General features: G+C 32.1%; 1 protein-coding gene across 4 annotated transcripts in view; it reads left to right on the top strand.

Moving 5' to 3' along the window:
• Positions 1–21,999, top strand: part of LOC127723129 (MFS-type transporter SLC18B1-like) — a 159,758-nt gene that overhangs the window by 22,975 nt on the left and 114,784 nt on the right. For all 4 annotated transcript variants that reach the window (XR_007991891.1, XR_007991892.1, XM_052229625.1 and 1 more), the window contains exons 6-13: positions 3,610–3,678; positions 4,992–5,082; positions 9,320–9,465; positions 11,705–11,803; positions 12,814–12,917; positions 13,620–13,715; positions 15,775–15,849; positions 20,914–21,007. Coding sequence is in view for 2 of the 4 variants with exons in the window: in XM_052229625.1 (XP_052085585.1) it covers positions 3,610–3,678; positions 4,992–5,082; positions 9,320–9,465; positions 11,705–11,803; positions 12,814–12,917; positions 13,620–13,715; positions 15,775–15,849; positions 20,914–21,007 (774 nt within the window). In the remaining 2 variants the exon portion in view is untranslated. The remainder of the gene's footprint in view (positions 1–3,609; positions 3,679–4,991; positions 5,083–9,319; positions 9,466–11,704; positions 11,804–12,813; positions 12,918–13,619; positions 13,716–15,774; positions 15,850–20,913; positions 21,008–21,999) is intronic.

Below are 21,999 nucleotides of genomic sequence, written 5' to 3'. Positions count from 1 at the left end.
ATTCTGTAATATTATTTCCACTGATATTACAGCATTTGTTCCTGACAGAATAAAGATGATAGAATATTTGTTCCAACAGGAACAGATATTATGGCATTGTTTATAACAAATCTGTTAGGCAAAACAAATATACGTTGACAAAACAGCTATCCATTGCCATCTATTTTTTGTTATATATATATACAGCTAATAACTTGATAACCTCTGTCAGAGGTCAAGGTTGTATAAAATATAGTTATTCCAGTGAACTTTCCAACTCTCTTCCTTATAATCTTGAAAGGGGAGACAACTTTTATTCATGTTGGGTTGTTGTCTACTAGTATTTGATATATTTATCTCAAATTTCTTCTCATTTATTTGATCAGAAACATTCAAGTGAGTTCTGACTACTACATTTTAACAATGCTTTAGAGATGAAACATCTTTCCCTTAAAGCTTAAATGTAGCATTGCATAAACAGTAACAGTACATGATTATAGCTTTTAGCATGCCAGAAACATTTAGAACTACTGTAGAACACTTATTATTTAAGGAATATTAATTTTTACCTATTATGTCTGTTTGTTTTGTTCACACATCGTTGTCAATATAATGGAATTTTATGCAACTGTCATACAAGTGAGAGATTTAGCTAGCTATAAAACCAGGTTTAATCCACTATTTTCTACATAAGAAAATGTGTGTACCAAGTCAGGAATATGACAGTTGTTATCCATTCGTTTGACACATGTTTGATGTGTTTGAGCTTTTGATTTTGCCATTTGCTTAGGGACTTTCCATTTAGAATTTTCCTCGGATTTCGGTATTTTTGTTATTTTACTTTTTTCATGGATTTCAGGGGAATGCTAAAGATGAATTCAAGACTTCAAGAAATAGAAGTTTCGTGTAGTCTTGCCCGTGTATTTGTTGAGAACCATGAAAAAAGTATACATTCAAGTACATTTTTCACTTAATCCCCCAAAATGTGTATCTTAGTAATAAGCATGATCGATACATGAATCTACAACTTACTAAATTGAACAGTAGTGAAAAATGAGGGATGTTGTACTGTGAAAAACCTGAGAACTGACATCTAGAAATTTACAATGAGGGTTGGTTGAGAACAAAACTGTATGACAAAAGGGATGATTTCAGATTCCCAATTGCGAACTTTCCATTTCTATGTAGCAACCTTCCAGCAGCTCCTGCATATATATATGGTTTATATATTTCCCAGTTGATACAATAATTGGGAGCTTGCATTTAGTATCATGATTTAAATTGATATAGGGTTGCTGCTTACACAGAAGCTATTAAACCAAGAGTTCCAAGGGATGAAGTTTAAAAAAAATCACTTCGAAAATTTTACTAGCACCATCACGAGTTGGTTGATGGTTTTGGGCTATTTGTTTAAAAGATGACGACGGATATGTTCCAATTGTTGTAACCACAACATTGTTATCTTTTTTTCAAATATGAGCTTTCAAGTTAGATTTATTGCCAGGTTTGTACTTACATGAAATACACTACGTGTGCCACATTTGGAGCAGGATCTGCTTAACCTTCAAGAGCACCTGAGATCACCCCTGGTATTTGGTTTGGTTCATATTTTTCAGTCTTTTGTTTTCTATGTTGTGTTTTGCATATATACTGTTCTGTGGTATGGGTTTGCTCATTGTTGAATGTTGTATGGTGACCTATAAATGTTAATTTCCATGTCATTTGGTCTCTTGTAGAGAGTTGTCTCATTGGCAACCATACCACGTCTTCTTATATTTATGTTGTTTGTCTGTTGGTCTTTTTTTGGGTTTTGCAATGGCATTGTCACTTTTTAGCTCACCTGGCCTGAAAGGCCAAGTGAGCTTTTCTCATCACTTGGGGTCTGTCGTCCGTCGTCGTTGTCGTCGTCTGTTGTCGTCGTCCGTTAACATTTTCAAAAATCTCCTCTGAAACTACTGGGCCAAATTTAACCAAACTTGGCCACAATCAATATTGGGGTATCTAGTTTAAAAAATGCGTTGTTGGGTTGATGCCCCTCAATTAGTAATTTTAAGGAAATTTTGCAGTTTTTGGTTATTATCTTGAATATTATTATAGATAGAGATAAACTGTAATCAGCAATAATGTTCAGCAAAGTAAGATCTACAAATAAGTCAACATGACCAAAATTGTCAATTGACCCTTTAAGGAGTTATTGCCCTTTATAGTCAATTTTTATCAATTTTTCATAAATTTTGTAATCTTTTACAAAAATCTTCTCCTCTGAAACTACATAGACAAATTCAACCAAACTTGGCCACAATCATAATTAGGGTATATAGTTAAAAAATGTGGCCGATGACCCAGGCTGTCACCCAACATGGCCGCCATAGCTAAAAATAGAACATAGGGGTAAAATGCAAGTTGTGTCTTTTATCTTGAAAACTGCATTGAGTAGAGAAAATCTAACAGGGGCAAAAATGTTCAGAATGTTGAGATCTATCTACTGTCTCTTTAAGTCAAAACAGTCAGATGACTTCTTATAGGAGTTATTGCCCTTAAATGACAAATTTTAAGATTGACACAATTCTGTTGTCAGTCTCCAAAATGATTAGTAACTTTGTTGTGACAACCAATTGAAAAACTTATAATAAACATGGCAAAATCAATTAAAGTTTCTTTGATGATCCTTTACCAGTAATGATATACAAAAAATATATAAAAATGTATGCTCATGGACAGCAGCACGGCATACTTGAATTGTGTGTTTTTACCTTGAAAACTTAAAATGATTAATGGATTGAAAGCAGTTAAAATCAAACGAAAGATTAGATTTTGATCCACACAGATTCCTTTAAAAACAGTATTATTGTTGCATTGTTTCATGCATCAATTGTTAAACAAAATTATCAGATGAGCGACACAGGCTCCTTGGAGCCTCTAGTTTTTTCTACTTATGGGTTTGAATGTTCCCTTGGTATACTCTGCCTCTATTTTAGACCTTTTAATTTTTGGCAGATAAACAATATAAGTGTACCAGTGTTACTGTTCCACATTACATTTTCAGATACTAGTATTACACTTTTATTTATTTCTTGCTAGCAGCATGTGTGTATGTTCTTCACATTGTTGAATGTATATATGAATAAATTGTTGCATTCTTCTCAGCAACTTCAATTTATAGCTTCTATATTATTGGTATTCAGGGGAATGCTAAAGATGAATTCAAGACTTAAAAAAATAAAAGTTTCGTTTTAAGTCTTGCTTCGTATTTGTTAGAACCACGAACCACTACTCAGCAACTACAATTTATAGCTTCTTTATTATTGGTACTTAGTTTAATATAGAAAACTAATGCCTGTGCTTTTTCTACTTTATGTTATCTGCTTTAACATGCACAGTGTTTGGTAAATTAATAGTATATACTTTCACTTAAACTATCTTTTTGTTAATGTTTTTAACTCAATAATACATTTATATGCTACATGAAATACAAATTCAGAAAAGAAAAGAAAACATCATTTACCAATTATTAAAGATACTATATACCAACTAAATTACAGTGTGTGTGCTGTATTATTGTGTTAACTGATTTAGATTTTGTGTGTAGTATCATAATATTGTATAATTTGACATAAACAACTATTTCAGGGTATAACAGAGGTATTTGTTGGAGTTGGTTTCATGTCTGGTCCTGCTATAGGAGGATTTCTGTATGGTGTAAGTTATTTCAATTTTTTTTCAAATTACTGTAAAACTATTTATTTTTAATGAGCACTAATTTTACTATTTTCTTCATTGAAAAGGTACAAAGGATTTAATGAAACATTTGAATGAATACTCATTATTATAAAATTCAAATTAAGGCGATGTGAAAAGTAAAATCACAAAAATACTGAACTCCGAGGAAAATTCAATCGGAAAGTCCCTAATCACATGGCAAAATCAAATGACAAAACACATCAAACGAATGGACAACAACTGTCATATTCCTGACTTGGTACAGGCATTTTCAAATGTAGAAAATGGTGGATTGAACCTGGTTTTATAGCGCTAAACCTCTCACTTGTACGACAGTCTTATCAAAATTATTGCTAATGAGACAACTATTCACAAACAACAAAATGAACTTGCATTACGTGAGCAAGTATATGTCACTGTCCAACTAATAGAATAATTAAAGCACGTAAACTTTTAAGTTATAAAAATATCCTCCTAATACAGACTGCTTGGGATTTTTTATCATTATTATGTATACATTTTGTTTAAAGATTCAAAGAAGTAGAACTATATAAATAAGTATTTGTCTTGATTTTACCAATCAGACAGTGGGTTAATTACTGTAATTATAACAAATAATATCAATGCATGTATTTTTGCCAATAATCAGATTAATCAAAAAAAAAATATGATCAAACTTGCACAATGCAGTTTCCTCTTGTATAGAGGTCAGCTAGTCATTTCCTATTGGAATTTACCCATTTTTAGTCTCCAGTGATCAAGTCAAGTTTTCAGAATATCATCTCAACAATATTTTATAAATGAATTTGTTGTAAAGAGTAGTTGTCTGTTTGGCTCTTGTCATGTGGTATTAACCTCAATTTCCTGTTCCAGTGGTCAGAATAAGATTTTGAAGGAGGTTTGTGTCTCAGAAACCATACTTGAAAGGTATTCACAATGTTTAAGTGGATTACGTTTTGAGTTTACTGTCATCTGATCACCTTATCTGAATTCATTGTCTTTAAAAACAAAAGTTTTACTATATATTTCAATTTTGCATCAGTATAAATGGTAAATGCAATGATAAGTCAGATTATGCTGTATGAAAATCCTTTAATAACTTTCTAACTCTAGGCATACACTAGTCAAAATCATATTTATATTTAGATGCAAGAAGCTCTCTCCTCTGAAATATCTCTAGGGGGGTTAATTTGGTTGGAATTTTCAGATTTGTTTTGAGTACATGGTTGCCCTTATCATTTAGAGTTCTTTTAAAAACGTAGTTCCCGTATCATTTATAATTTATTTTTCAGAGTGGAGGTTTTATCATGCCATTTGCAGTAGTCGGTGCTATCATGTTTCTATGTGTCCCATTTAATTTTTGGTTGATTCCAGTAGATACAGGTAAGATCTATGAACTAATTCATTGTTTGTCATAGACACAGGTAAGAGCAATGAACTGATACATTGTTTGTCATACATACAAGTTAGAGCTATGAACTGATACATTGTTTGTCATAGACACAGGTTAGAGCTATGAACAGAGACATTGTTTGTCATAGACACAGGTAAGAGCTATGAACTGATACATTGTTTGTCATACATACAAGTTAGAGCTATGAACTGATACATTGTTTGTCATAGACACAGGTTAGAGCTATGAACTGATACATTGTTTGTCATAGATACAGGTAAGAGCTATGAACTGATACATTGTTTGTCATAGATACAAGTTAGAACTATGAACTGATACATTGTTTGTCATAGACACAAGTTAGAACTATGAACTGATACATTGTTTGTCATAGATACAGGTTAGAGCTATGAACTGATACATTGTTTGTCATAGACACAGGTAAGAGCTATGAACTGATACATTGTTTGTCATAGATACAGGTTAGAGCTATGAACTAATTCATTGTTTGTCATAGACACAGGTTAGAGCTATGAACTAATTCATTGTTTGTCATAGAAACAGGTAAGAGCTATGAACAGAGACATTGTTTGTCATAGATATGAACTAATACACTGTTTGTCATAGATACAGGTTAGAGCTATGAACTGATACATTGTTTGTCATAGACACAGGTTAGAGCTATGAACTGATACATTGTTTGTCATAGATACAGGTTAGAGCTATGAACTGATACATTGTTTGTCATAGACACAAGTTAGAACTATGAACTGATACATTGTTTGTCATACATACAGGTTAGAGCTATGAACTGATACATTGTTTGTCATAGATACAAGTTAGAACTATGAACTGATACATTGTTTGTCATACATACAGGTTAGAGCTATGAACTGATACATTGTTTGTCATAGATACAAGTTAGAACTATGAACTGATACATTGTTTGTCATAGACACAAATTAGAACTATGAACTGATACATTGTTTGTCATAGATACAGGTTAGAGCTATGAACTGATACATTGATTGTCATAGACACAGGTTAGAGCTATGAACTGATACATTGTTTGTCATAGATACAGGTTAGAGCTATGAACTAATTCATTGTTTGTCATAGACACAGGTTAGAGCTATGAACTAATTCATTGTTTGTCATAGAAACAGGTAAGAGCTATGAACTAATTCATTGTTTGTCATAGATACAGGTTAGAGCTATGAACTGATACATTGTTTGTCATAGACACAGGTTAGAGCTATGAACTGATACATTGTTTGTCATAGACACAGGTTAGAGCTATGAACTGATACATTGTTTGTCATAGATACAGGTTAGAGCTATGAACAGAGACATTGTTTGTCATAGATATGAACTAATACACTGTTTGTCATAGATACAGGTTAGAGCTATGAACTGATACATTGTTTGTCATAGACACAGGTTAGAGCTATGAACTAATTCATTGTTTGTCATAGATACAGGTTAGAGCTATGAACTGATACATTGTTTGTCATAGACACAGGTTAGAGCTATGAACTGATACATTGTTTGTCATAGACACAGGTTAGAGCTATGAACTGATACATTGTTTGTCATAGATACAGGTTAGAGCTATGAACTGATACATTGTTTGTCATAGACACAGGTTAGAGCTATGAACTGATACATTGTTTGTCATAGATACAGGTTAGAGCTATGAACTAATTCATTGTTTGTCATAGACACAGGTTAGAGCTATGAACTAATTCATTGTTTGTCATAGAAACAGGTAAGAGCTATGAACAGAGACATTGTTTGTCATAGATATGAACTAATACACTGTTTGTGATAGATACAGGTTAGAGCTATGAACTGATACATTGTTTGTCATAGACACAGGTTAGAGCTATGAACTAATTCATTGTTTGTCATAGATACAGGTTAGAGCTATGAACTGATACATTGTTTGTCATAGACACAGGTTAGAGCTATGAACTGATACATTGTTTGTCATAGACACAGGTTAGAGCTATGAACTAATTCATTGTTTGTCATAGAAACAGGTAAGAGCTATGAACAGAGACATTGTTTGTCATAGATATGAACTAATACACTGTTTGTCATAGATACAGGTAAGTGCTTTAAAATGATACAATATTTGTTTTAGATACATGTGAGAGCTATGAACTGATACATTGTTTGTCATATAGATACAGATAGGAACTATGAACAGATACATTGTTTGTCATAGATACAGATAAGAACTATGAACTGATACATTGTTTGTCATAGACACAGGTTAGATCTATGAACTAATACATTGTTTGTCATAGACACAGGTTAGAGCTATGAACTAATTCATTGTTTGTCATAGATACAGGTAAGAGCTATGAACTGATACATTGTTTGTCATAGACACAAGTTAGAGCTATGAACTGATACATTGTTTGTCATAGACACAGGTTAGAGCTATGAACCGATACATTGTTTGTCATAGACACAGGTTAGAGCTATGAACTGATACATTGTTTGTCATAGACACAGGTTAGAGCTATGAACTGATACATTGTTTGTCATAGACACAGGTTAGAGCTATGAACTAATTCATTGTTTGTCATAGACACAGGTTAGAGCTATGAACTGATACATTGTTTGTCATAGACACAGGTTAGAGCTATGAACTAATTCATTGTTTGTCATAGATACAGGTTAGAGCTATGAACTAATTCATTGTTTGTCATAGATACAGGTAAGAGCTATGAACAGAGACATTGTTTGTCATAGATATGAACTAATACACTGTTTGTCATAGATACAGGTAAGTGCTTTAAAATGATACAATATTTGTTTTAGATACATGTGACAGCTATGAACTGATACATTGTTTGTCATATAGATACAGATAGGAACTATGAACAGATACATTGTTTGTCATAGATACAGATAAGAACAATGAACCGATACATTGTTTGTCATAGATACAAGTTTGACTGTCCCTCTGGTATCTTTCGTCCCTCTTTTAGAGCTATGATATGACACATTGTTTGTCATAGATACAGGTATGAGCTATGAAATGATACATTGTTTGTCATAGATACAGGTATGAGCTATGAACTGATATATTGTTTATCATAGATACAGGTAAGAACTATAAAGCGATACATTGTTTGTCATAGATACAGGTAAGAGCTATGAAAAGATACATTATTTGTCATAGATACAAGTAAGAGCTATGAACAGATACATTGTTTGTTATAGATACAGGTAAGAGCTATGAAAAGATACATTATTTGTCATAGATACAAGTAAGAGCTATGAACAGATACATTGTTTGTCATAGATACAAGTTAGAGCTATGATATGACACATTGTTTGTCATAGATACAGGTATGAGCTATGAAATGATACATTGTTTGTCATAGATACAGGTATAAGCTATGAACTGATACATTGTTTATCATAGATACAGGTAAGAGCTATGAAATGATACATTTTTGTTTGTAATAGATACAGGTACAAAGTATGAACAAAGTAAAAACAAAAATACTGAACTCCAAGGAAAATTCAAATCGGAAAGTCCCTTATCAAATGGCAAAATCAAAAGCTCTAACACATGAAACGAACTGAATGGAAAACAACCGTCATATTCCTGACTTGGTACAGGCATTTCCTTATGTAGAAAATGGTTGATTAAACCTGGTTATATAGCCAGATAAACCTCTCACTTGTATGACAGTCGCATAAAATTCCGTTATAATGACAACAATGTGTGAACAAAACAGACATAATAGGTAAAAATGTCAAAAATAGGGGTACAACAGTCAACATTGTGTTATAATCTCATCACTATAAAAACAAACAAATATGTCAACACAGAAAAACCAAATGGCATATAGACAAGGCACATATGCAAAAATAAAAGACAAGAATACAAAAAATTACCACAGCACAACACATTGGCGGGATGCAAAAGTACCGAGATAAGAATTTTAAACTGATACACTGTCAGTTCAACTGTTAATTGCATTATCACGGTCCATATTTCTCTATTCTTTTTTTAGCCCTTTATTAGGCTTGTTTTTCCTAATTGCCCTGTTCAATAAACCCCATCCAGACCCTCACCTAACTCGCAATCTCACATTCAAACTGAACACATTTCAATGAGACCATTTAGGTGTGTGTACATTAAAGAGATCATTTTAAAAGTTTGTATGTAGCAGTAAATCTATGAATATGTATTATTTGCAGTTGTTGAAAAGTCTTCCAGTTCTAAGATCTCATTCTGGGTGATGATGAAGTCCCCCAAGACTATAATTAACAGTTTCTCAACATTAGTGGCTGCCATGATTTATTCCATTCTGGACCCAACACTAGAACCACATCTGAGTGGCTCTGTAAGTTTTGTCATTATTAATTTCAGCCTTTGTCATCATTTTGTGTCACTCATCTTATGTGTATCATCCCTCTGAAATCAGAATTTCTTTCTTTTCTTTTTTTTATATACTAGTCAAAGACAATTTTACAACACTTCTATTGAGATTAATGGGGTCAAACTTTAAGGGCTCATATTTTTGAAGATAATGCTCAAAATGATATGAAATTAATTGCATTTCTGTTTTATAGGATCTGAATGATTAAAGAAGAAAACTAAAAAAGATGATATGACTTTTGGGGGTAAAAAAAGTGCCCCTCCCATTTTTATTGTGAGGGAAATGCCATCAGATTCAACACTTCTTCAATTTTGTGTGCTGTATGCATTTTTAAAAAATAGAACATATGCAATAAAGTTTATTATTGTGATTGTAATGTTGAGCCTATCAAAATTTTAAAACAATGTAGCTGTCTGCAATTTGACCAACATAGCTGTAGTACTTGCTGCTTATCTTTTTTTTTGAGTAGACAACTTTATAAAAATAACAATTGATATCTAACATAAATATGGAGATTTTTTGGAATAATTGTTATCTTAAGTTTGTGCTTGAACTGAAAAAATGTGAAAGCGAAAGATGTGTTGAACAAGTTGAAAACGTGTGGAGCTTTAGCACCAAAAGGGACATAAAGAGGAAAATTCAAATCAATCTAGGAAATTACAAGAATATGAAAGTTCAAATTTACCAATATAACTGAATTATCTTTCTTTGAGTTACTGCTTTTTGTCTCGAGCGAGACATAGGTATGCTGTTTCCAGCGTCGGTGTCAACAATGTACTTGTTTGTGATTAGGTCTAGTTCATGGTGAACTACTAGTGGTAGGTCAATGATATTTGGTATGCAGTTGTATTAGCATTGGCACATCTTATTACCATGGAGATTATTTGGCTCGCCCCTTCAGTCAAGGTATATTGACTTTGAAACTTTGCTTAGTTTACATGTATAAGTTTGTGATAAGGTCAGTTTATGGGGAGCCACTAGTGGTAGTTCAATGATATTTGGTATGCAGTTGTATAAGCATTGGCATATCTCATTTCCATGAAGATTATTTGGCCCCGCTCCCTCATTCATGGTCTATTGACTTTGAAACTTTTGCTTAGTTTTCATGTATTAGTTTGTGATTAGGTCAGTTTAAGGGGAACTGTTAGTGGTAGTTCAATGATATTTTGTATGCAGTTGTATAAGCATTGGCATATCTCATTTCCACGAAGATTATTTGGCCCAGCCCCCTCATTCATGGTCTTTTGACTTTGAAACTTTTGCTTAGTTTTCATGTATTAGTTTGTGATTAGGTCAGTTTAAGGGGAACTGTTAGTGGTAGGTCAATGATAATTGGTATGCAGTTGTATAAGCATTAGCACATCTAATTTCCGCATTAGCACATCTCATTTCCATGGAGAATATTTGGTCCCTACCCCTCAGTCATGGTCTATTGACTTTGAAACTTTTGCTTAGTTTACATGTATCAGTTTGTGATTAGGTCAGTTTAAGATGAACCACTAATGTTAAGTGAATGATATTTTGGCATTTGCAAGTTTCATTTCCATAGAGATTATATAACCCCAACCCCTAATTATGGTTCATTGACTTTAAAACTTTTACATAGTTTACAAGTTATTGTTTGTGTTTAAGTTTGTTTAAAGGAAACGACTTATGAAAGGTCAATGGTATTTGGTTTGCAGTTGTAATAGCATTGGCACATCTCATTTCCATGGATTGTTTAGCCCTGTTCCTTCAGTCATGGTTCATTGACTTTGAATATTTGCATAACTTACATGTTAAAGTATTGCTATTTTAATTTCAACATTTGCATTATCAAAATAACAAATAGGTGAGACATATCTCTGTGTTAACAGTTTATTAATGAACATTTTTATAAATTTTAATCATTTCGTCAATTATCTTGAAAACTATAATAGTTCGACAGAAACTTATTCATTTTTCGTTTCCCATTTGTACATCTTACATGTCTTATATCTGTATTAAGTGCCAACATATATAAAAAAGAAAAAAACCTGAGTAAACATTAAATGAAAATGTTTTTGTTAATATCACTATCAAAATTGATTGATTATTAGAAAGTTTAAATGATAAGCATCAGGTTTGAATTGTGATTTTTTATAAAAACTCAACACATAATTTTGTCATTGGGTTGGGTTGTTTTTTTTTCAATTAGAATGATTGTCAAAATTATATATTTCAGTTCAATTTAGAAGCTGATATCATTGGTCTTCTATTTTTGCTGATGGCTGCATTTTATGCCATTATGTCACCTATAGCTGGATGGATTTGTGATAAATTGGTAGGTATGTTATGCCATTATTTCACTTATAGCTGGATGGATCTATGAATAATTGGTAGGTATATTATGTCATGCATGTCATCTATAGCTGGATTGATTTGTGATAAGTTGGTAGGTATGTTATGTTACTATGTCATCTAAAGCTGAATGGACCTGTGAGAAATTGGTAGTTATTTTATGTCATTATTTCACATAAAGCTGAATGGATCAATGACACATTGGTAGGTATGTTAGTCATTATGTCACCTGTAGCTGGATAGATATTCGATAAATTGGTGGGTATGTTATGTTATTATGTCATCTAAAGCTGGATTGATCTATGATAAATTGGTAGGTATATTATGTCATTATGTCATATACAGCTGGATTGATGGATTTCTGATAAATTGATTGGTATATGTTACATGTATGTTACTATGTCACCTATAGCTGGATTGATCCATGATAAATTGGAAGTATTGTTGTGCAATATGTCACCTATACATGTATTTGGATGGATCTATTAATAATTGGTCGGTATATTATGTCAATCATGTCACCTATAGCTGGATTGATCTATGATAAACTGGTAGGAATGTTGTGTCAATATTTCATCTATATCTGGATGGACAAGTGAAAAATCGAGAGGTATGTTATGTCATTATGTTAAAAATAACTTGATAGTTCTTTTACATGTTCGAAGGTTACCTGTTTCTAAATAAATAGAATATTAAGTTTTATAAAAAAAATAATTGAAAAGTAGTCAATTAATGAACAAAGGTAACAGATAGATTATTTTCACTGGGACACACTTTGTTTATGTACTTTTACAACTGGGTAGTTGTGTGGTATTTAGTCTCTAGTCTTTATACTGATATGCTGTTTTGAATATAAAATTCAGTCAGATAACCTAGGAGTATTGATGCCAGTTTTTATACTGATACCCTGTTTTGACTTCTTTTCAGCCAGATACCTATGGATTATTGATACCAGTCTTTATACTGATACCCTGTTTTGTCTTTTCCTTTCAGCCAGATAACCGTGGAGTATTGATACCAGGTTTTATTATTTCTGCTGTTGGTATGCTGTTCCTCGGTCCTTCAGAAATCCTTGGACTTAAAGATTTATTAGATGAGTGAGTTCATTTGTTATTGTTTTTCAGGATTGCATGTTTTAAAAGTTGCTTCTATTATATAGATACCTCAAAACTGATTTAAAGACATATCCACGTTATAACGTTGATCAACGAAATTCCAGGCTAAAAATTTTTAAAGGTATGAATCATCTCAAATATCGTAAGAATCCTGAAAATATCTTCAGAACAGAGAGTAAAGCAAACCGTTGTCAGATCCTAATAGTAAAACTTGGATACAGGACTTGCATTTCATCAACTTGTACGAACCTTGACATTAAAATACATAGTATGGACAAAATATTGAAAATAACACCAACTCCTTGTTTTCTGAAATGTCTTGAATGTATATTACATCAAATGATCATGAAATTCCAGATTTACAAAAATAGTAACCTCAATTGTAATTTATGAAAAATATTAAAATGTTGATCTTACATTTTGCAGTTTTAATGAAAAAATTACACAAAAAATTCAAAAGAAAGTGTCATTAAAGTTTTAACAAAACTTTTAATATATAATAAATATTTGTATATTATAGACAGCTGTGTTGCACATTGTGTCCTAGATTATACTTGATACTGGGTCCAGTGTTGCATTATTTCTTGATTTATATTTTGTAGCCAGCTATGGTTAACATAGTATCCCTCATTGTACTTGGTATTGGATCCATTGAAGCATTAACTTTAACATTTTATTTTGTAGCCAGCTATGGTTAAACATAGTATCCCTTATTGTACTTGGTATTGGATCCAGTTTAGCACTGATACCAACATTTGATATTTATGTTAGCATAGCAGAGTAAGTCATTAACTGTAGGAGAGGATAAATATATCAAAATAAATGAAGTACACGAAGGTTTATTTGTTATTTGCAATTGTTATTTAAATTAAGACAACAGTAACTGATCAGATGTGTAAATTTCATAATTTGATTACAAAAATAAATCAAGGAAACTAACAAAAGTGGGGGAATCACGTGTACTCCAAGAGAAGACATCTGGGTGTGTTGACATGGTCCCTTAGTTTATTTATTTTGTATTTACATTGTATCATAGGTCAAATTTATTTGTTCAGTGTATGTTCACTGGTGTCCTTTGATTGAGTTAAGCTATTTCAGTTGATATTTTATAGTGTGTCTTTCTATGTTGTGATGTTACACTATTGTTTCAGAAAAAGGGTGAAGGTTTGGTACCATTAAAACGTTTAATCCCGCTGCATTTGTTTGCACCTGTCCTAAGTCAGGAATCTGATGTTCAGTAGTTGTCGTTTGTTGATGTGCTTCATAAGTGTTTCTCGTTTCTCGTTTTTTATATAGATTAGACCGTTGGTTTTCCCGTTTAAATGGTTTTACACTAGTAATTTTTGGGGCCCTTTATAGCTTACTGTTCGGTGTGAGCCAAGGCTCCGTGTTGAAGACCGTACTTTGACCTATAATGGTTTACTTTTATAAATTTTGACTTGGATGGAGAGTTGTCTCATTGGCACTCATACCACATCTTCTAATATCTATGGTAAGCATCTCTTGCTATGCATGCATCACCCGCCATGTAAATCCACATTCATTCAAAATGTCACAATAGGGATATTACACAACTACAAATTAGACACCCATTTATATTCTGGTACCTAAAGATCTAAGATTGCAAAAACATGTCGCTAGTGAGTTGAAACAAAAACATAGTGTATCAGTTAACCGATGTGTCAATTTCAGAGTGTGTTTCTCATTATTCATTGAGAAGTTTATGTGTAAGGAGCTTTAGACTAGCTTTCAGTAACTGCGAGTACTCTTTAATTGGTTCTTTGTGCCTTTTGTCTTTTACTTTATTGTTTTTGTGCTTCTTTTCAACCAGTTGAGTCAATCCCTTTCGAACTGATGGTAGGTTTTTCTGTTCCAGGTTAGGTGGAATATTGAACGCTTACAAACATGTTAAACCCTTTTGTATTTGCCTATAACAAGTCTGGAGCCTGTAAACCAGAGGTTGTGTTTGGTTCTGTCTGTCATAATTGTTTTTGGTTTATTTGTTTTTAGCATAAATTAAGACTTTCAGGTTTACTGTTTTGAATTGTTTCATATTTTGTCATGCTGCTGCTTTTAAAGCTAGCTATACGGTATGGGTATTGCTCATTCCTTTCTCATTTTTAATTCATGTGTCCTGATACTTTTAAATTATTTTCAACTTGTTAAATAAATAGAAATATTTTGTCCTATTTTTCTCAAAATCCACTAAGCTGAATAGCTTCATGTTTAGTGCAGTTAAACAGTGATCTGTTGTAACGTGTTACCACTTTTGGACACCTACTAATGGTTTTTTGGCACTTTGCTTTATGCGTGGTGATAGCTTAGCAAGACAAAGTATGCATCGTATTTTATATTGAAATGACAGTGATTGTACTGATATTTACAATCCAACATGCAATACCAATTGGAGCTTCAGCCACATTCAGACCCTGACTAAATCTCCTACCATCACAAGAATAAACTGTTTTTCAACTGAATAACATTGTAAATTTTCTGATTTGTTTTGGTTTGTCCCAACACCTTCGAAATCCATGGTAAAGGCATAAACAATATGTGTTGTCAAACAACATATATGTTAGTACATTATTCTTTTGGTGTACTATTTTTTATGTCATCAAATGTTTCCTTATAAAGATTTACATTTTTTGAAAATAATTCTTTGCTGAAGCAAGGAGAGTTATTCTGATTTATAAGACATTAAATTAAAATTCTAATATTTGAGGTAGCATGACTGTTATAATGTGTAACAATACCACATGTGATACTGGTTTTCTTTGGAGAACTAGCAACTGCGAATGTAATTACAAAATACATAAGTACAGGTGAAATATTTTTTCAGAGAGCTAGGATTCGATGATGATTTAGGAATGTATGGTATTGTAGCAGGTCTGTGGGGATCAATGTATGCTATAGGGTAAGTCATATGCTAAATATCACATAAAAACCTTGACATATATATATAGGTTGAATAGGATTACAATTATACATTTTGCATGCTTATTCTATTATTATTTCCTTATGTTACTGACATTCTTTCTTCCATCACAAACGTTGCATTCAAATTTGTGTAATTCATAGTTTTTCTTACCCAAAAGGTAAAGGATATTTTACACTCCTTATGGTAAATGCGGAGAACAAAGTAAACTGTAAGCAATGTTAAAATTACAGGAAACAACAAATGTAATGAAAAATTCCATTCATGCATTCCCATCCGTAACCTATCATTGAAATAGTAATGTTAATGCTTCATTGTGATGAAAGAAGGCAAAGAATGAAGTGAAAAATACCACTGCTATAAGTCACCTAGTTCTTATCTGTCGAAATAGCATTATAAATGCCTTAATGTGATGACTAAGGGCAAAGAATGTAGTGAAAAATACCACTGCTATCAGTTACCTAGTTCTGATCTGTCGAAATAGCATTATAAATGCCTTAGTGTGATGACTAAGGGCAAAGAATGTAGTGAAAAATACCACTGCTCACAGTTACCTAGTTCTGATCTGTCGAAATAGCATTATAAATGCCTTAGTGTGATGACTAAGGGCAAAGAATGTAGTGAAAAATACCACTGCTATCAGTTACCTAGTTCTGATCTGTCGAAATAGCATTATAAATGCCTTAATGTGATGACTAAGGGCAAAGAATGTAGTGAAAAATACCACTGCTATCAGTTACCTAGTTCTGATCTGTCGAAATAGCATTAAAAATGCCTTAATGTGATGACTAAGGGCAAAGAATGTAGTGAAAAATCAACTGCTATCAGTTACCTAGTTCTGATCTGTCGAAATAGCATTATAAATGCCTTAATGTGATGACTAAGGGCAAAGAATGAAGTGAAACATACCACTGCTATCAGTTACGTAGTTCTGATCTGTCGAAATAGCATTATAAATGCCTTAATGTGTTGACTAAGGACAAAGAATGTAGTGAAACATGCCACTGCTATCAGATACTTAGTTCTGATCTGTCGAAATAGCTTTAAAAATGCCTTAATGTGATGACTATGGGCAAAGAATGTAGTGAAAAATACCACTGCTATCAGTTAACTAGTTCTGATCTGTTGCATAGCATTATAGATGCCTTAATGTGGTGACTAAGGACAAAGAATGTAGTGAAAAATACTACTCCTAACTGAAACCTAATTCTGAATTGTTGACATATCCATGTCCAAGCCTTAATGTGATGAAAGAAGACAAAGAATGAAGTGAAAAATACCACTGCTATAAGTTACCTAGTTCTTATCTGTCGAAATAGCATTATAAATGCCTTAATGTGGTGACTAAGGGCAAAGCATATAGTAAAATATACCACTGCTATCAGTTTACTAGTTCTGATCTGTCGAAATAGCATTATTAATGCCTTAATGTGGTGACTAAGGTCAAAGAATGCAGTGAAAAATACCACTGCTATCAGTTAATTAGTTCTGATCTGTCGAAATAGCATTTTACATGCATTAATGTGATGACTAAGGGCAAAGAATGTAGTAAAAAATACCACTGCTATCAGTTTACTAGTTCTGATCTGTCGAAATAGCATTATTAATGCCTTAATGTGGTGACTAAGGTCAAAGAATGTAGTGAAAAATACCACTGCTATCAGTTAACTAGTTCTGATTTGTCGAAATAGCATTATTAATGCCTTTATGTGATGACTAAGGGCAAAAATTGTAGTGAAAAGTACCACTGCAATCAGTTAACTAGTTCTTATCTGTCGAAATAGCATTATTAATGCCTTTATGTGATGACTAAGAGCAAAGAATGTAGTGAAAAGTACATTGCAATCAGTTAACTAGTTCTGATCTTTCGAAATAGCATTATTAATGCCTTAATGTGGTGACTAAGGGCAAAGAATGTGGTGAAAAATACCACTGCTACCAATTAACTAGTTCTGATCTGTCGAAATAAAATTATTAATGCCTTAATGTGTTGACTAAGGGCAAAGCTTGTAGTGAAAAGTACCACTGCAATCAGTTAACTAGTTCTTATCTGTCGAAATGTGATGACTAAGGGCAAAGATTGTAGAGAAAAGTACATTGCAAACAGTTTACTAGTTCTGATCTGTCGAAATAGCATTATTAATGCCTTAATGTGACGACTAAGGGCAAAGAATGTAGTGAAAAATTCTACTCCTAACTGAAACCTAATTCTGATCTGTTGACATAGCCATGTCCAAGCCTTTATGTGATTACAGAGGGCAAAAAAATGTAATGAGCAATACCACTCCTACCAAAAATATAATTCTAATTGATGATATAGCCATGTTCAAGCCTCTACATGTCTATGTGATCACAGAGAGCACAAAATGTAGTGAACAATACCACTGCCAAAAAACAAATTTTGATTAGTTGAAATAGCAATGTTGATGCGTTATTGCCATGACATTGGGCAAAGAATGTAGCTATTTAGTGAAAATATACCACTCATACAAGAAACTTATGTTGATTAGTCTTGTTAATCAATTCACTACAAACCAGTAAAAGTCTGAAATGGCCTATATCTGTACTCGACTGTACTGAATTTTACTCGACCAGTCTGAATTGGTCTGAATTTTACTCGACATTACTCTACCCCAGTCTTAACCATACTCGACCGTACTGATTTGTACTTGACCCTTATCTTTGCCATTGAAAATAGTCTGAACTATTACTTGACCAGTCTGAAACAGTCTTAACCCATTCTCGACCTGTACTCGACCAATTTTTTTCTGTCTTAACCATACTCGACTAAAGGTCTGAACAATACTCGACCAGTCTTAACCATACTTGACCAAAAAATCTATACTTTTTTTTTAATTTTAGCTGTTAAAATTAATTTCTTTTTTTCTGGCATGACAACAGCCACAATAAAATATAGATATATATAAAAAACATATGTTTACATCCTTACATGATTCTCAGATTTATCAAATAGAGATAGTTAAATTAGATTATCTTATATAATAATTTTATTATATTAATTTTAAAGTTTTAGAGTTTTGTTAAAAAAAAGATTTTCTTTTAACTAAAAACCACACCTTTATTGAGGTAATAAAACTATATTAAGGTGCTTCTTGTTTGGCATGTGTTTTTTTTTTTTTAAACTTAATTTTCCTAAATTCCTAAAGAAAAACTATATAGGTTTCATGGTTACATACAATAGTTATATAATTATCTTTTTAATGAGGTAACAACAGCCAAAAAATCACTGAAATTGTTTAATCTTATATTAGAAATTTATCTATTCTTATTATAATTTGGGATATATTATATATGAGCTGCGTCGGATAGAAATCGACCTTATGCAAGTACACATGTACATGTATACGACTTTGATTAATTATGGAACATTCAAATACGAAAAAAAAAGATAAATATCAGTCTGGTTTGTAGGGTTCTTATAACAACTCAATTTTCAGACAGTAACAGACTTTCCGTAGAGATTTTTCATCCCGAGATAGGTTAACAGATATATTGATATTAATGTGCATAAGGTCGATTTCTATCTGACGCAGCTCATATAATATATATCAAAAAGGGATAGAAAAATTAAAAAAATAGATAAAAATTTTCTTCTGATTAGTGGTAAAGTATAAAGTAATACCTCCTGCTTGAGGCAAACTCATTTAAAAGATCACACCTGGTTAGAGAGTATTAATTTCTAATTAGCAATCATTAAAAATTGCAACATCCTGTAAAACTTAAATCGTAATGCCTTTTGAATTCACTAGACAAGTAATACACGAGTTTAAGAAAAAAAGGGCTTTCTTCTTACCTGTAAAACACACATGTACTGAGGTAATTAAACCTTATTAAAGTGCTTCTTGCATGCCATGTCTTTAATTTTGACAAAAGTTATTTAAATTTAATTGAAATAATTTTTTTCTGCAATTTTGGAACACATTAAAAAATGGTTATCAAGAATTGCTATGGAAGTTCTATTATCATGATTATATTAAATTTTTGGTTTTGCAAAACAAAGGTGTGATTTTTAAAATTTATTAAGTTGCTTTATGTACTATTTTAAATATATTTTGATAAAAAAAATGTTCACTGCATTATTAACTTAACTCAACTAACACAATAAATCTATACAAGGCTTAAGTAAATGGTGAAAACTGTCCAGTAACCATAAAATATATCTGAAACATTCAAAAAAATTGAAAATATCAGTCACAATTCAGTTTTGAGATTATTTGATCAGCTTGTTTTATTTTTATTCTAAAGGTGATATATATATGTAAGTGTTGATAAACATGGTGTTGAATTTATATTATGTTTATTGTGAAATTTTGGTTTCAATGCCATATTGAATACATTTTAAATTTCAAATTGTTATTCAAATTTTTAGCCAGGTGAAATAGCTGTTAAAAATAGTTCCTAAATTGATGAAATACAATAGATAGATAGAAAAATTAGGTCTAGGTTAGTTAGGACTTAGTCGAGTATGGTTCAGACTAGGTTGAGTATGGTTCAGACTAGGTCAATCATGGTTCAGACTAAAATAAAATGGTTAAGTAGTGGTCGAGTACAAGTTCAGACTGTTAAGTATGGTTCAGACTACAGTCGAGTATTATCAAGTAAATTTCAGACCAATTCAGACTGGTCGAGTAAAAATCAGTACAGTCGAGTACAAATATAGGCCATTTCAGACTTTTACTGGTTTGTAGTGATTTTAATTATCAAAAGGCTTTTTAATGACTAATAAATTACGGCATGCATTTTCACAGTATGTTATAAGTTTAGGGACTTTTTTGGACCCTCATATTGTAGTGCAGTCTTGAAAATGTATTTCTAATCCTGTTCTTTCATAAATGTTTGCAATATTTTTGTTATTGTGAAAATTGAGACGGGATAGGTTCATAACAATTTATTTCCTGAAATAGTAATAATGAATTTAGCATTTTTATTCATTGCTAAAAAATTCAAATAATAAATGCACACAAAAATGTACAGTAACTACAGACAGTTATTTTTATTGGACATATATCATTATCATTACAGGGATTTTCTGGGACCAACAATTGGTGGTACATTGCTAGATATATATGGTTTTCCATTTTGTTGTACTATAACAGCAGGAGCATGTTTATTTATGGTGAGCTATTCTAAATTGTTGCTTTATTGAAAATCATATCACAAAATAACAATATACAGGACACTTGTCCTTTTTTAACAGAAGTTAGGATGAGGTATCTTCTTCCTTTTATCACCAGATTTTACATTACATTTTACAAAACGACTGGACGGTGTTGGCATACCATTCTGAAGACAGGAAACATGAAGTAGAGGTTGTTCAAGATTGGGCATCACCTTCTTAAATAGATAATACGAGCAATACTGGATAAAAAGATTTTAAACATAACCATGTGGAGTTTTGGTATGATAACCAATAATAAGAATATCCACAAAAGTCATTATGATGTGGATGTAAGTAACTATAGATAAAAATTGGCATTTAACACGTAGTAACATGTAAAAGGCTTTGACAAGACAAAACAAGACAACCAAGAGCCTGCTTTATGCTTAATCATTAAATGAAAAAAAATGTAAGAATAATTAACAAGAAAACAATAAAATTTGGAGAAAAAAGCAAACCATGTAATAAAGAGCCTAATTGCACTTCTGATGCAATGTGTAGTTTTGGATCACCTTTACAAAATAGTGGAGTGGAGAATTAGCTTGTTTCCTGTGTAGTAACAGTAATACAGGGCTTAAGTCTGTTATTTACAGGTTCCCTTACTGTTATTGTCATAGCTGTTTGATACGAGATGTTGTAGACATTACTACAAGGCTTGTATATCATATTTTCAGGTTCCTTTACTGTTATTTTCATGGCTGTATGATACGAGATGTTGTAGACATTATTACAGGGCTTTTATATCATAATTACAAGTTCCCTTACTGTAATTGTCATGGCTGTATGATACGAGATGTTGTAGACAGTATTACAGGGCTTTTATGTCATAATTACAGGTTCCCTTACTGATATTTGCATGGCTGTTTGATTCCAGTATTACAGGGCTTTTAAATCATAATTGCAGATTCCCTTACTGTTATTTTCATGGCTGTATAATACGAGATGTTGTA

Source organism: Mytilus californianus, unplaced genomic scaffold (genome assembly GCF_021869535.1).
Source record: "Mytilus californianus isolate M0D057914Y unplaced genomic scaffold, xbMytCali1.0.p SCAF_13, whole genome shotgun sequence".
NCBI classification, from domain to species: domain Eukaryota; kingdom Metazoa; phylum Mollusca; class Bivalvia; order Mytilida; family Mytilidae; genus Mytilus; species Mytilus californianus.
The sequence above is the reverse complement of the archived record's forward strand: the minus strand, read 5'-3'. Positions and strand labels throughout refer to the sequence as shown.